The following is a 16,840-nucleotide window of genomic DNA, read 5'->3' as shown; positions in this document are numbered from 1 at the left end:
GAAGGCAGGTGTTAGGTAACAGTCTCCCGAGACCTTGCACAGGTGCCTAAGTGACTGACTAAATCCTGTCTGAGGGATTTCCCTGGCCCTCGGGCAAAAAACAAAACAACAGAAGCACAAAGGCTATTTCCCAGTCCTCACAGGCTCACAGGACTTGCAATCAGGAGTTGGTTATGTGCAGCCCACAGGTTGTTCTCCTCTGACATGTTACTTTACCTCTTAATTTTCCTCAGCTAAACAGTAGCTAAGTTTCTGCCGTCTTAGGCCTCCATTACACTCTAATTAAAAATAAGTTGGGGCCCGGCGCGGTGGTGCAAGTGGTTAAGGTCCTCTCCTTGCACGCCCATGAGCCCATATGGGCACCGGTTCTATCCCAGCAGCCCTGCTTCCCTTCCAGCTCCCTGCCTGTGGCCCAGGAGAGCAGTCGAGGACGGCCCAAAGCTTTGGGACCCTGCACCCGCGTGGGAGACCCGGAAGAGGCTCCTGGCTTCGGATCGGCATAGTATCGACCCGTTGTGCTCACTTGGGGAGTGAATCATTGGACGGAAGATCTTCCTCTCTGTCTCTCCTCTCTGTATATCCGCCTTTCCAATAAAAATAAAATAAATCTTTAAAAAAAAAAAATAAGTTGACCATCTACCAGTACATTATCTATTCAAATTTGTAAACCACTTAATACTCTCTCATCTAGCAAGTAGGCTTCTTGAAATTCACCTTAAAGAAACATCTGATTGGGAGAATAGGGCCAACTTTTAGCCTAGTGGTTAAGGTACCTGCAATTCACATTGGAGTGACTGGGTTCCATAACTGGTTCTGGCTCCTGACTCCAGCTTCCTACTAATGTAGACCTTCGGAGGCAGCAGTGAGGGCTCCAGCAGTCTTGCCATTCACATGAGAAACCTGGATTGAGCTTCTAGTTCCTGGCTCTGGCTTCACCACAGCCCTGGCCCATTGTGTGTAACTGGGAAGTAAACCATCACATCCGAATATGCTTTATCCATCTCTCAAATGAACAAGTGTACAAAGTAATGTACAGGAACCCTTACTCCTGCATCACTGCAAAGAATGAGAAGCAATTTAAATTCCAGCAAAAGGAAAATGGTTTAAAAATGATGCTTGTAGGGCCCAGTGCGATGATGCAGTGGTTAAGGTCCTCACCTTGCACGCCCATGATCCCATATGGGCGCCGGTTCTAATCCTGGCAGCCCCGCTTCCCTTCCAGCTCCCTGCCTGTGGCCTGGGAGAGCAGTTGAGGACGGCCCAAAGCTTTAGGACCCTGCACCCACGTGGGAGACCCGGAAGAGGCTCCTGGCTTCGGATTGGCTCAGCTCCAGCCGTTGCAGCCGCTTGGGGAGTGGATCATTGGACAGAAGATCTTCCTCTCTGTCTCTCCTCTCTGCATAGCCGCCTTTCCAATAAAAAAATTAAAAAAATAAATGATGCCGTATCCAGTACTGTAGCACTAGCACCAATGCTATAACACATCTCAACACAGTGGCAAGTATGAATAGAGAGCAGCAAAACAATTCACACAGAATTCTTTCCTGTTTTGTTTTAGTAAAAATAAGCATATGAGATGTACAAATCCACAAGTATAGATTCTTCTAAGAGTGGACGTGAGGCTGAAGTTGTTGGGCAGTGGATAAAGTCCCCACTTTTGAAGCCAGTTTTCCATATAAAGCGAAGGTTTTCGTCCTAGCTGTTCTATTTCTGATCCAGCTCCTAGAAAAGCAGCAGAAGATGGCCTAAGAGTTTGGGCCTCTTCCACTAAGAATAGGATGGAATTCCCAGCTCCTGGTTTCAGCCTGGCCCAACTCTAGATTTCAACTACTTTGGGGGAAAAAAAATCAGTGGAGGAAAATCTCACTTCCTTGGTCTATCCCTCTTTCTCTGACATTCTGTTTTGCTAACATATACATGTTTTTTAGAAACAAAGGAATATATCTCAAATGTTCTCACAACAAAGAAGTAATGAGTATATGAGATGATTATTATGTTAATCAAACTGATCTAATCATTCTATCTTACATGCATGTATCAAAACATCACATTATGAGGGTGGTGCAGTGGCATAGTAAGCTAACCCTCAGTCTGCAATACCAGCATCCCATTTTAGCATAGCGACTTCAAGTTCCAGCTGCCTTGCTTCTTATCCAACTCCTTGCTAATGGCCTGCAAGGGCAGTGGAGGGTGGTCCCAAGGTCTTAGGGCTCCTGTACCGACTAGGGAGACTCCAGGAAATTCCTGGCTCCTAGCTTCAAACTGCCTCACATCTGGCCATTGGGGCCATCTGGGAAGTGAACCAGCAAACAGAAAAATCTGTCTCTCCACCCACTTCTGACTTTCAAGTAAAAATAAACAGATAAATCTTAAAAAAAGAAAACATGCTGTACTCCATACTTCTATGTAATCATGTCAGCAAAATAAAATTTTCAAAATTTTAAATAAGATAAATTTGCTTCAGTGAGGTAAAATGGCAAACTGAATCAATAACCCCAGTTCATATTCCTTTGTTTCCAGGGGCTCCCAGTGGGAAATGAGCACCTGGCCCCACCTCTGCCTTCTGGGACGTTATCTTCATCATGGCAGATAATTCAGGAACACTTCTGCTATCTTTTTGTTGAGTTATTTTAAACATCCAACACATGCAACTTCTGTAATCAGATGAAAACAAGAGCCAATCTGGCAGCCCAGGCCAGGCCCGTGGCACCGAGCCAGAGCCAGGAGGTTTTCCTCAGCATCTTCCAGGTCCAGGGAAGCAGTCAGAGACCTCAGCCCCTTTAGAGGGCTTGGGAAGCCGCTTCCTGGCCTTCCCAGCTGCTCACCAACTCCAGCTCCGGATCCGCACAAACCAGCAGAAAGCAGCCCCTCCTGAACGTTTTTTTCCCAGGTGAGTATGGGCTATAGAAAGGAAGGTGACCACAGTGGTCAGGGCAGTGTCCTCTCCATCAGGCCACAAAGGCATCAGACTGGAGCATACTGTGACACCTTTTTCCTCCCAGATAAAACAGATCCATTCCTTGGGGTTCTTGGAAACGAAAAATACCAAATTTCTTTCAGCTGAGACAAATTCCCTGGGATCTACAAGTGATAGTCTCCACCAGGAAACTCTCCAAAATAATGGCTTGTTGTGCAGAGATTTAAATATTACATCTTATTTCTAGGAGCCTAAAGTACTTGGCACTACACATACACATATACCATTAGAGCTTCTAAAATAACATGTGCAATTGAAAATTACCATTTCTGTACACTAAATAGCACCCAAGAAAAAGTTAATAGACAGCCAGAAGTTTCATCTATGCATTTACCAGGTTCGGGCATATGATCTCATCTCCCTTCGTAACCACGCTTGGAAGCAGAGAACAGGCGTCCCCAGCCCTAAGCTGGGGGAGTCCCGGAACAGGTGGACTTTCTCGCGCCTTCTGCGAGTACAGTGAGAAGCCTGTAGCACACACTGCATTCTCTGCCACAGAATGCAATGCCTCTGCTCCACAGCATGGCAGGACCACGTCTGAGATGTGCCATCCCTGCAAACAGAGGTCTATGCTGCTGTTTCTTTTCTTTTCTTTTTTTTTTTTTTAATTGGAAAGGCAGATATACAAAGAGGAGAGACAGAGAGGAAGATCTTCCGTGCAATGATTCACTCCCCAAGTGAGCACAACGGCCAGACTATGCCAATCCGAAGCCAGGAGCCTCTTCCGGGTCTCCCACGCGGGTGCAGGGTCCCAAAGCCTTGGGCCATTCTCGACTGCTCTCCCGGGCCACAGGCAGGGAACTGGATGGGAAGCGGGGCTGCCGGGACAGAACCGGCGCCCATATGGGATCCTGGGCGTGCAAGGCAAGGACCTCAACCACTGCACCACCGTGCCGGGCCCTATTCTGCTGTTTCTTACACTCTCGTGCAAGTATCAGCAATGTCTGTGATAAAGGGTCCATTTTAAGGAAGTTTCAAGTGCCTGCTGACCACAAACAGCTGAGAGTTTCTACAAATTCCAGCAGAAATCGGGAAGGCTGGGGTAAGTTCAGGTGTCCTCCACCTCCTGGAAGGAAGCAGCGTAGACTACATACAGACACAGATATGGAAGAGCTTCATTAAGACAGCCTGTCCTGTTTCTCAAAGATGTGAATTGTTTTTCAAAAAGCAATGCCAGCAATGAGATCACTTCCAAATTACTCTAGAATAATAAATATTCTCCAAGTATTAGTTTCTTGAAGCATCAGCAGAGGATGAAGAAACAAATATTCACCTTCCAGCACATGTATAAGTACATTCATATTAGTCAGGAAAACAGTATCTATAGGGCTATGCTGTCACTGTGACTAAATTATCAGTTTGATAGCCACATTCTTCCAAACAAATACATCCAAATACCCATCCCACACCTGGCTATCTGTCCGTCTTTCTCCAAAGCCAATAGCTCTTGGGTGCCACGCATCAGTAAGCAACTTACAAACTGCATGCAGCCACCAGCCACAGTCAAGGAAAAAATGTTTAGAGAAAGAAGGCAAACACATTGTATTTGGTGTTCCACAGGTCAAACAGCTCACCACTGCAGAAGGTGGCATGAAAGGGAACTGCAGAAGGTACATCAGAAAGGGAACGGTGCAGAAAGGCAGAGCTCTCCCTCTGGTATGAAAAACCTCTGGTGAGGTCAACTCCCCATTCACCCCACAGGCACACCACAGGCTAGACCTCTCCAGGGCCTCTTGACTGCTCTCCTCAAGGCTGCGCATTCCTCTTACCCCAGACTCACCTTTCCAAACAAAGACCCGACTATACTGCCCCTGGGCTTAGATGCCTTCCAGAAGCCACCTCTACCTAAGGAGCCCAACTCACTGCCTGAACAAGAAAGCACAAGACACACCCCTGCCCCTTCGTCTGGATTTCCAACCCAGTCAGGAACTCCCAGTCTACACCAGGACATAATGTTTTGAGCAACAGTGACCCAACAATGGGCTCCTTTCCATGCTTCCAGTCTGGTTTGAATATTACCACCTCGAAAGCCTACCCTGCACCTCCAAAGGCACCCTCAGTATCAACATGTCACCATCCTGCTCCCAGACAGGCAGCACAGCAGTAAACACCCACAGGAAGCAGGAGTCATTGAAGGCTCTCTCCAGAATAACTGAGACCACATCTCTTCAATAGGCATCTCAAAGAAGTTTATGTCAATCTGCATCTCTATATATCGGAATTAGAAAGGCTAAAGTGGATTGTTACTCAGTTTTAGAGAACTGATGTATGCAGAGCATTTAATGTAATATTGGCAACAGTAACATTTCAATAAGTGGTGGCTATTATAATTATGATTAACATGCCACAGGTACTGATGATTCTTAAAATACTCTAATCTCCATTAGCACAGAGCAAATCACACTGAGAGGAGGAGATATACACATGAGAAGGGGGTTAGTAGTGTGGACCCATACAGAAGACCGTGTAGAGGTCTGAGGATAGCTGAGAAAAGAAAAGAAAACTGTGCTCAGGCCTGGAGAAAAACACAACATCACCTCACCTAGACTCTCCATCCCCTAAGCATTTTTATTTAAACTCATTTCCCCTGGGCACTGACTACTTTTCTAACTGATTTATTACGATGCCATAAAAGTATGTCCAAATATAAACTAGGTATGGCCTTCCCTATCCTTATAAAACTAAAAACAATTTTTAAACATAATAAAAAGAGAACTCAACATTAATGTATCATGACAAATAGTAAGGATGCCAACTATGCACACACTGCATGGTTGCTCAGAACATACTAAGCACAACCCTCACCCCGCATGGGTCTCTGGTATGTATTTACCTTCCACATACCTACACCATGCCACAGTGGGCTCTGTGACCCCCTTAGCTACCCAATTCTCTCTCATAAACCTTCATGAGAACTTAGCTCAGAACACTTCAGCCATCACCTGACTCTAACATATTATTTCTGTAATATGTCCATTGCTGTTCTTCCCTCATTAGCTAGACAATTAAGAGTACTCAAACACAGGCAATAAAATGTTAATGACACTACTCAATTATAAGTCATCTAGATGTTAGAGTCTGTAATTTTCAAATTATTACTGAAAAGAGCATTAAAAATTAATTCTGGGTCTAAAAACAGCAATCTCCCAGGGAAATCTCTTCAAGTTTCAGTTTAAGAAATTCTTTTTTGTACGTAATAAAGGCTCCTGCTGCATATGTGGAAAGATCTTAAGATATCTCAGACCTAACTTTGTTGACACTTCAAGTGCTTTACACACGATATTGTTTTCATCTCTAGAATAACTCCATAAACTTGATCATGCTCTGAAATCTGAGGGAAATCAAGGCTTGAAGAAAGTGATGGAACAGTGCAGGCTGAGTTATCTTAACCCAGAACCTCTGCTTTCTACCCCTCAAGACAAGTCCTGAACAGTCCTGGCAGAAGATATCCAGCAACAGTCAATGTGAGTTCAGGGGAAACCAAGCCAGTGGCTATGGCAAGACTCACAGCAGAAACACAGCCTTTGAAAAGAGGAAAATAAGACATGGTGACAGGATCCATGGAGAGAAAGCAGGCCTCTGCACCTGTGAATGCTGCAAATGTATGTCAGGAAGAACAATGGGATAAGAAGCAAGCTTGGGAGACAACACCTAAACCGACAGGTGGCTCACGTAAAGTAAAAGGGACATGTTAAGAAGTAACAAACTACAGTTTGGGATGCTAAACTTGAATCCATGTTCACAGACAATATGCTTAGAATGCACAAAATCTATTTAAAAGATAAGGCAGCCAAAATTTCCCAGTACAAAGGGTATAGAGAAGACTGACAAGATGAGATTGCCGGGTTCTGAAAGATGACTTTGTGTCTTTTCCTAATTTCAACAGACTGGTACACAAGAGTCAGGCCACAGCCAAGGGAATTACAATGAGTAAGAAATAAGGGCAGTCTACCTATGACCATATATATGACCTCTCATTCATGCCCCAGCACGTGTGCCCATGATTTGTCAGCACTGTCCTGAATCCAGCCACGAACATCCCACTGGCATGGACTTTATGTTCTAGCAGGGGCTCAGAACAAATAAACAAGGAGGAGGGGACTTCACAAAGTTTGTAGCACAAAAGAAACAAAACATCAGTTTAGTTTGCTGCAAGAAATGTTGAAATCTATGTAAGTTTTCTTTTCATAATATCCATTTTCCATTAGCTTCTTGAAGACTACCTCACTCCTATATTTAGTCTACAATTAAGTGGATGATACATTCTCTAGGGGAGATTGGAGAAAATCAAGCAGGAGAAGAAAATGACAGGAAGGAGAAGGTATTTGAGTTAACATTAGGTGGTGAGCTCTAAGAAGGTGACAAGATGAAACTGCTTTAAGCTATGAAGGCTTGGGCACATTTAAGATAACTGCTTCCTGACACTTTAACTAAGTACCTTCTTGGGGCTATGGAGAATGAAAACAGACTTTATTCAAAGTAGCTGAGAATCAGTACATGCCAAGGAGAAAGTCAATGCCATTCAAAGCAATGAGGAAGTAGATGGGAAACCAGAGTCCGTGGAGCAGGTGAAACCCAGTCACATGACATCTACTTCTGAATCACTTCCATCATGAATAGTCTGATTATACTGGAAAACGATGGATGCTGGGACAGTGACATGTTCACAAAAAGAGAAAGAGACGGGGGAGACAGATGTTTACTATGCTGCAGAAACACTCAAGATGTAAATAATTCTTTATTGAACAGGACCTGCTGATTGCAAGGCTATGTACTCACAAGAGCGAGCACAAACAAGCAGGTACCTCAAGAAGGCAAGGAGGTTAGACAGAGATTGTTAGTTCAGGTCCCCAAAAAACTTCAGCCACAGGGAGCAGGCGATGGAGGGTGAATGTGTGTACCATAACAGGACAGGGATTCTATCACCCAACTGTAGCCAAGCTAAAATTCAGAGTTCTGAAGCTCTCTCTGCAGGACACAAAAGGTGAGTAGCTGTGACAAACCTGAGGCACCAGAACACGTGGTCCTGCAAAAAGGTTAGACTGAGGTAAGTAACCATCAGTCCCAATAGGCAATCTGATTAACTGGGCTGCCCTCCCCACCCCACACTCACCACATGTGTATTAGAGTTATCTGCCTGCCTACACAGCTGTGAACCACTTAAGGAATCATACCTCCCCTAATTCCAAATAATCAGCGAACACAAGAGGACCAGTAAATGTTCAGTGAGGCCAAATTTCAATGACATAAGTAAAATGCGAGGAACCAGAGAACTGAAGGTTTGAAGGTTTGATGGGTTTGAGGAGATCAGATTCCTTCTAGGTGCTTCACAACTGCAAGCATGACCAGCAACTGCACCTGCCTGACTGGCTCACAGAGAGAAAGTGACTTCAACTCTTAAGTCTCAATTTGTAAAATGAGGATGCAGGAGGAAATGAGAGGTGGCAGGCCTCTCAGCAGTTGGCGGCTGTCATCTTCCCTGGAGAGCAAGCACCTGACTCTTCTGCCAGGCTAGAGCTGTGCTTCCTAATTACAGAGAGAACATGCAGCTGGTACGGCCGCCACACTAAAGACCCCAGAGGTAGGTCAGCAAGAGAGATCCATGGGTGATGCAACAGGTAAGTGGGCAAGTGGCGGGACAGTGGCGAGTGGCAAAAATGCATGACAACTGATTTCAGAGGCAAAACAACAGATGGCTGGTAAAAACCACGGGAATGGGAACAAGCACCTGTGATTTCAAGGTGGTTGTTCACGTCTGGCATGTACACACCCAGGCACCCAGACAGGGAAAAACACGTAGACTTTACACACCTAAAAATGTTAATACTAATTTAAGAGCTGTTAAAGCAATAATTACTCCCCCCAAACAATACCATCTCCAGCCCTTGAAAACTTGCTCATACATGGTGTTTACACAGTGCCATTGGACTGTATCCTGAGCTTCTGGGAAGTTTCTATTTACAATCGGCAGAAATACCTGGCACTTCTAAAACTCCTCATTTCTCATGCCAAACTGAGCTCCCCAGCATGACAGGAAAACCCAGAAACCCTGCAGGAGGGAAGGACAAACCAATCCAGGCCAAGGAAATCTTCCAGTTCCACGAAAGAAAACAAATACCACAATCAGCATGGAAACATCTCTAGCTGAATAACACACTCAATCCTTAATAACTTCATGCTGAAGCCCTTAAAAAGTATTAAATTACACGTTCTATATTTCAATGCCTAAAATTACACAACTTAAAGCAGTTGAGTGAGCTTAAGACTTAAGTCAAACATAAGGAAGCAAAGGGCCAGACAAAACCATGTGTCTGCAAATGCCTGCAAAATAATAAATGCTGGAGGGAAGTGGATGGCTTTTCTGCTTCCAAACTAAATAAAGCCTGTTGGCGGGGCTGGAGGTGGGGGCTGCAAAGATCCTAGCGAGGATAATCTCTGTGATTACATAGAGCAAACCATCCAATCAATCGCACATGAACCAAGGAAAGTTAATCCAAGAAGAATAACAATGCTTGAAATGTTGAGAAAAAGCACACAGTCCAGTCTTTCAAAACTGTGTGGGCTCTGGAGAGCACCTCGGGTCATCCTAACCCGCTAAGGCACAGGTCTCCTGGTTCCGGGGACAATGCCTCGGATTGTGTGTCAACTAAAGGACAAGCAGGCTATCCGCGTTCGGGACCTTCGGGTCCCCTCCCCGACTTTCAGAAGCCTCCATACTTCCTGCACACCTTTCGATTGCTTTCCGCACACACTACCTTCTTTCTTCCTTGAAGGTTAGCAATGCTAGGATCCGGAGCCAAACTCCAAGGTGACGAGTTCTTAATCCCCCGACCCCGCACAGCCTTTGTCGCTCAACAGGTTGGACAGCAGTGGAGCGATTAATTGACGTAAACAACCCTGCAGAGGGAACGCATCACTGCAAGAACAAAAGTCAACAACCTGAACGGGGCCGCTCCAGGTCAGGCTGCGGGAAGGCGGGTGACGGGCAGAGCCTCGGCTGACATTCCTCGCCGCTCCCACCACGCAACAGGTCCACACAGGCGAGCCCCCAGCGGCGGGCGGCTAGGCACCTGCCCCCGACGATCACGGCCATGGCGGGCCGGCCGAGCTACAGCTCTCCCCGAAAGGCTCACCCGCGCGATAACGCCCGGGAGCACATTCCTGCCCAGATGCCGAGATAGTGCGGCTCACCTGCGCGGCTGCACAGGCCCCTAGGGCTCGGCCGAAACGGGAGCTGCGCCCCGACCAGGAGTTGGGGGAAATCGGGGAGTCGGAGGACCGCCTCAAGGGGTGAACTGCGGCGCTCGGCAGCCTGCAGCTAGCTGGTACCTGCCCCCTTTTCTAGGGGCCACTCACCTGCCCGTACTCAAGTGTCGGGTGTGAGAATCTAAGCTACTTGATACCACCCAGTGTCTCTCCCTTCGCACAGGATCTCGCGGACACTCGGGAAAACACTCCAGTCAATTTGTATAGAAAAACACTTTGGGGAAGGATGCGGGCACAGACGCCAGGGGGAGAAGGAAGCAGGTGAATGCAGAAAGCGACGGTTCCTGCAGGACCCCGGGGACCGTCCCGGGTCTGCAGGTGGGAGAGGGCCCCAGCACGCCCCGGGAAGGGAGAGGGGGCACCCGGGGGATCCGGCCGCGCCGAGCGCAGGTGAGGCCGGACGCTCACCTCGGGCAGCTCGCGGAGCTGGTTGGCGTCCAGCAACAGCTCCTCCAGGCTGCGGGCGTAGCGGTAGATCTCCTCGGGGACGTAGACGAGCGAGCAGTGGCGCTTGTCGATGGTCTCCACATGACGGTTGCACCGCCACAGGGGGATGCAGTGGAACATCGCCGCCCCCCACCGCCGCCAGGTTCCGAGCCGCGCAGACCCGGGCTCCCAGCCCGCTCTGCCCGGCGGCTCCCCTCCGCTCCGCCCGCTGCCCGCGCCGCGCTCGTGGTTGGATCCCAGGCTCGCTCGCTCCCCTCGTGGGGCTCCGCGGCACCAGACGCTCCCCGGACTCCTAGGCGGGCGCCCCTGTCGCGTCCCTGCGCCCCCTCCCACCCGCCGGCCGCCGCGCGGAGCTTCCTCCTCAGCGCCGCCGCGCGCGCCGCGCGCATGCGCACTGCCGGGCGCGCGAGGGCGTCTCCCCTCCCGGGGCTCCTCCGCTCCGGGTTTTCCCGGAGACCTGGCTGTGGAGCGGGTCGGGGCAACCTGTGGGCCGGCGGCGGGCAGCCCCCCGCACTCGGCCCGGGACCTGAGGGGACTTGGGGTTCTTTGAGAAAGAGGGAGACTCTGGAAACCGACTTGAGGCAAAGATGAGGCGGGGCTGAGGAGAGCAAGAACAACTTTTGATTCTTAGTTTTACTCAACTACGTTCTCTCTACTCGCCTCCCTCTCCCCAGAACAACTTTCTCTTCCGGGGTCAGGAAGGGGAACCCCGAGTGTACTTCGAGCCCCGCGAGCTGCGGGGTGTCGCGTCCACCGAGCCCCTCGTGTCCTGGCGCTCGCAGCAGCCCCGCGGGGTGAGCCGGTCGCCGCCCGCCCTCACACGCCGGGCCGGCCGCGTCCTCCGGCGCTTGGGCACCGCCTGCAGGCTTCGGGGCCGCGGAGCCAGTCTTGAGGTGCCCTGGTGGTTTGTGTGCACAATCGCTAGGCTATTTCCCTGTCCGTGCCTCCAGAAGCTTAAGAGTCGGAGAAAAGGTGCTATTCTCCTCCAGCAACCCAGGTGCCGAAGCCAGCCGAGGTCAGCCTGGCCAGATGTTGGTGCCTGGTGACTTGCCGGGGGTAGGAGCAGAGAGGGAGGCTGGCAGGTGAGCATCCTCCCCCGGGACTCCTGCAGCAACACCATCCCTTAGCAACCTCCCTATGTGGGGAAGACCTGGGAAATCCATCACAACCGTTCTCTGACCCCTGACTAAAAGGAAACCTGTAACGGTTTGCTTTGCAACCCCCATCTCCAAACTCGCATCTTCTCGAAGGATTATCAGGCAAGACCAGTCGCATTGAATGGATGGCTTTGGTTTAGTAGGAGGGGTCTCCCCTGACTTCCAGCCAGGCTAGCCGCACATCCTACTGGAAGTATACTCAAAGTCCGGTGTCCGCCTGTAGCTTCTGTCTTGTCCCTGTGCCGGTTCTTACACACTCACTCGGTGTACAAAACTTGTGTAGATAAAATTTAGGGCCAGGAAAGTCATCTTTCTGCAGAAGGTCGCATGCAGAGCATGCTCAAAGGCCAAGTTTGCTCCGAAAAATTGACAGACTCTCCCGTTAATTCCAGCTCTGCGATAGGCTCTTTTCCCTGGTGAATAACAAGAGGGAACATACACTGTTTGGGCCCTACTGGGGAGGTGCCTTTCCTCCCAGTCGAAGAGCAAGAGTCCGACTTTGGTTTCTGCTATCAGCCTAACGTCCCATTCCAGGCAATCCCCAGATGCCTGATATCCTACCCACTTCACCCTCACTTTTGTTTGTCCTGATTTGAGGCCTGCATTCTCAGGGAAAGCTACTGGACTTTGAACCTCCACCCCGCCTCCTTCATTCTTGCATTCTGGAGATCTGTATGTGTAGCCCTTTTTTTTTTCCACCCTTCATGGAAAACCGTTTACTGTCTGAGAGTTCTCTAGAAAGGCAGACAAAACTTTGCAAAGATTTCAACTGCTTTTATATAAGTTGCCCCCTGTTTTATCTAATGCTGAGATGATCACACTAGATTGTTTTAATACATGTTAGATGTCTTTTAAAGGTGTATCTGGTGTTTTTGAAAACTCAAACCTGCCTCTGTGTGTTGTGGAGTAGTTCAGGGTCATGAGCTTGGAAGCCACTTCCCCACCACCACCTAGGTGTTCCTTTCTGCTCATCTATCATCATCTGGACCCTGGCGGGGGGGCGGTATTGTATTATTGTGTATTTGTATTTGTGTATTGTATTGTGTATTTGCAAGCCCCCATAAAGGCCCATGATAAGGAGGGGCTCACTGTCTTGGTCTTGTGTTTCCCTCATTCTGGCACTCTGACTCTTGGCCTCCCCAGTACCTGCTTGCTCTCTGGCTTCCCACAGGCACATTCTGAACACAGGTAGCCCCTGAGCTTGGCCCCTGTATGTCTGTATTCCTCACGCTCTGTTCACTGCTTGGGTGGGACAGTAAAGACAGCAATGCTAAGATGCTTTGTGTTTTTACTTTGCATACTTTCAAGAATTCCAGGAGAGGTAAGGCCTAGCAGTAATGGAATGTGGGCAGAAAAGCCAGGGAAAGGTGAATGTCTGCAGTTTTATAAGTGTACCCAGGTTATTCACTGTGTGTCTCTTAGGATAACTGATATTGCTGGGGAAACTGGGACATAGATCTTCAGTTTAACAGATGGATTTCAGGATAATGACCATTCCTCTTAGGGTTTCAATTAACTGGATTGCTATATGGATTTGTGACTTGCTATTTCTAGTGGGCCCTGTTGTCATCAAGCTTGATTAATAAAGACTCCTTAATAAACCCTAGACTTGCTGGCATGATCTCGCTTGCACCCTGCAACAAGTGCCTCCCCAGGGTACTTACACTTCTGTGTTATGATCATTTTGTGTTACCTTAGTCCAAAAGAGTTTGTACAGTGTCACTGGATTTATAGACTCAGGAAACACCACAGTGCCAAAAAATCAACAGAGTTTATAGAATTTACTGAGGGCAATTAACAAAATTCTTGATTTTCCTTGTTTCCAGGGACCTGCCAAGAATTTGGAACAGTTTGGCAAGAAAGAAAAAAAAGTGTTTTCAACTATAGGAAACTAATTAGATCTTTATTCACCTGCAGTTTGGGATTTACTTTCCAATATAATCCCTATATACAAATGAGTTTGATTCAGTATCAATAAAAAATCATTTTTTGTTTAAATAATATAATTATTTCATCTTCACTATCAACCATTGTTCACAGCCTTCGAGGCTAGAGAGATCTGTGTCTGAACTTTGGCTATGCCACCTAATAGCTTTGTAGTATTGGACAGGCTACTTAACTTTTACAAGCTTCAGTTTTATCATCTTTCAAGTGACAAGAATGGCTCGTGGTTAAGTGGAATAATGTACATGATGCTCAGTCTAATATATGTAAAACACAAATATCTCAAACATGCATCAGTCCAATCCATAAATACTCATTAGGCACTGTATAGCAGCCAGCCTCCAGGACAGTCTCGGTAATCCATATCACCTGGTCTGGTCAGTCACCAGCTTCTAGCATTTTCTCCATTGGATCATTCAAACCATCTGTCAGGCCAAGAAATTGAATGAAGAGGTTCACGAGGCAAGGAATTGAGGAGTGCTTACAAGAGCTGGCCAGCAGCTAAGCCTTTCTGCCATTTAGCTATGTAGGAATCATCTTGAAAATCAATCATGCAGCCTTGGTCAAGGCTTCAAATGACAGCAGCAGCGCCAACTAGTGGCTTGAGTGAAACCTCTTCATAGATCTCGGCCCAGGACCACTCCACTAATCTGCCCTGCTGTCTTCCCCTCAGAAACAGTGAAAGTGACTTGCTTTAAGATGCTAAGATTTGGGGTAATTTATCACATAACATCAAGTAACTAATAAATGTACATACTACTCATCAGGTATTTTGCTGACACTAAAAATGCAATGAAGAACTGATGAGTGTTAATTTCATAAAGCTTTTACTCTGGAGTTAAGAGAATAATGGATTCTGAAATAATAGTTTGGCTTTGATGTTTTACCAGTAATTTTTCTAAGTGAAAGTCCAAAATGGTAGCTGGCAAAACAGAGGCAGAAGGGATTCAGAAGTTTGAGCATATGTATTTTGAAATGAGATACTATGGCCTGTTCATCTACTTAAGTAAGGACTTAAAAAAAAAAAACTAATAATTGCAAGTACTGCTAAACATGTGCAACAGCTGGGACTAAGACATTGCTGGTTGAATTATAAAACAGCAAAAACCACTTTATGAAATGGTTTGGAAGTTTCTTGTAAGAATTTTCATACTCCAATGATATAGCAACTCTGCTCCTAATAATTTATACAATAAAAAATGAACTCATATGACCACTCAAGGATTGTTTCCAAATGTTGATATCAGTTGTGTTAATAATAGCCAAGAACTGGAAACCATCCAAATAGTCATCAACAAATGAAGATGTTAAAGTATAGTAACTTGAAGGCATGGAATACCATTTAGCAGTGAAGACAATCAAACTGCTTTGTAACAATCAAATGCAACAATGTGAAGAAATCTCAAAAACATGCTGAGTCAAAGAAGCCAGATGAAGAGTATATAGTATGGGCTTGGTATGGGCCAATGGCCTAGTAGCTAAAGTCCTTGCCTTACAGGCACCAGGATCCCATATGGGTACCAGTTCTAACCATCCAGCTCCCTCCTTGTGGCCTGGGAAAGCAGTTGAGGATGGCCCAAAGCCTTGGGACCCTGCACCCACGTGAGAGACCTGGAAGAGGCTCCAGGTTCCTGGCTTTGGACTGGCACAGCTCTGGCCTTTGTGGCAGCTTGGGGAATGAATCAATGGTCAGAAGATCGTCCTCTCTGTATATCTGACTTTCCAATTTTAAAAAAGTATACACTATATGCTTCCACTTATCTAAAATTCTAGAGAAATTACATTAACATAAAGTGACATAACCTAGATCAGAGTGTAGTTGAGTTTTGAGAGGGCATATATGGGGAAAGACTGATAGTAAATGGCCTGAGTGAACTTTTTGGAGTGATGGAAATACATATCTTTAATGTATAGTTACAAGCATCCAAACATTTATGAAATCATTGAATTATACATTTACAAGAACCTTTTATATAAAATGTATATGTCAGAATTAATTTTAAAATGATATACTGGTAACCTGTTTACAACAGAAAGTTTTAAGTTACTTATTGGGCCAGGAGTCATGTTATATTAGTTGATCAACAAATATTTACTGAGTATCTGCCATATGCCAGGCCCTGAGTTAATTTGCTGGGAAGACAAAAGGGAACAAAATAGAGCTTTAAAAATTAATAGAACAAAGGTAGCTTTCATATGCATATATAATAGCTGTCATATGACTATTATACATATTTCTTAATGTAGGGAGGATGGCCTCTTTGTCATGTAAAAGATCACTTGAATGACCTCATGAAGTATTTATGTACAGATCAAATATTAAATCGTACTATAAACAAAGGTGGATGCTGGGATCTGAGAGGAGAAGCACTTAAACCCTGCCCATGTCTCACCAAATTTGAATGTGAAAGTATTTCTACAGATTTATCCTGCTGCAAGAGACCACTGCTTTTAAACCATTCAAAAAAATCCGAGTACAATTTCTTGAGTAAATTAGTTTAGAATTCAACAACCTCTGTAATCAGAACCAAGGTTGGTACCCTATAATCTGAGTTTAAAAAGACATTTAAAAAATTTTTTTGACATCTCTTGTTTTTTAAACAATTATTCATTCATTGAGAGGCAGAAAGAGACAGAGACCCAGAGAGTGCCTGTCTCTACTAGTTCACTGTCCAAATGCCCACGATGGCTATGACTGGTACTGGCCAATCTAAAGCTGGGAGCTGGGAACTGAGTCAACTAGCTGAGCCAAGTAGTTTTCTCTGTTTTTCTGAATAGATAATGAACACTGCCCTGGTTTCAGGTTTACCATTTCTTTCTTCTGTCATCATCAAGCTTCAATATCTAGATCATCTGTTTTTCTCCTTTGATTTCTTTTACATGCAAATCACACTCCCAACTCTGTATAAACCCAGTAGTTTCAAATTGCGTCATGGACATTATGAATGGTAAGCTTTTCGGATTCTGTTATATTTCTCAAAGGAGAATTTTTTCACATGGGCTAAATGACATAAAGCTCCAAATTCTTCTTTCATCTATGGTGAATGGC

General features: G+C 46.2%; 1 protein-coding gene across 2 annotated transcripts in view; it reads right to left on the bottom strand.

Moving 5' to 3' along the window:
- LRRC1 (leucine rich repeat containing 1) overlaps positions 1-11,022 on the bottom strand; it is a 154,393-nt gene extending 143,371 nt beyond the window's left edge. The window contains exon 1 of one of the 2 annotated variants that reach the window (XM_040983566.1): positions 10,652-11,022. In XM_040983566.1, the coding sequence (XP_040839500.1) occupies positions 10,652-10,810 (159 nt within the window). In that variant the 5' untranslated portion in view covers positions 10,811-11,022. The remainder of the gene's footprint in view (positions 1-10,651) is intronic. The other variant, XM_040983567.1, reaches the window with a different exon arrangement.
- Positions 11,023-16,840: the final 5,818 nt, after the last annotated feature.

This window comes from Ochotona curzoniae, unplaced genomic scaffold, assembly GCF_017591425.1.
Source record: "Ochotona curzoniae isolate NIBS_2020 unplaced genomic scaffold, NIBS_Ocur_1.0 contig_3819, whole genome shotgun sequence".
NCBI lineage: Eukaryota > Metazoa > Chordata > Mammalia > Lagomorpha > Ochotonidae > Ochotona > Ochotona curzoniae.
The sequence above is the reverse complement of the archived record's forward strand: the minus strand, read 5'-3'. Positions and strand labels throughout refer to the sequence as shown.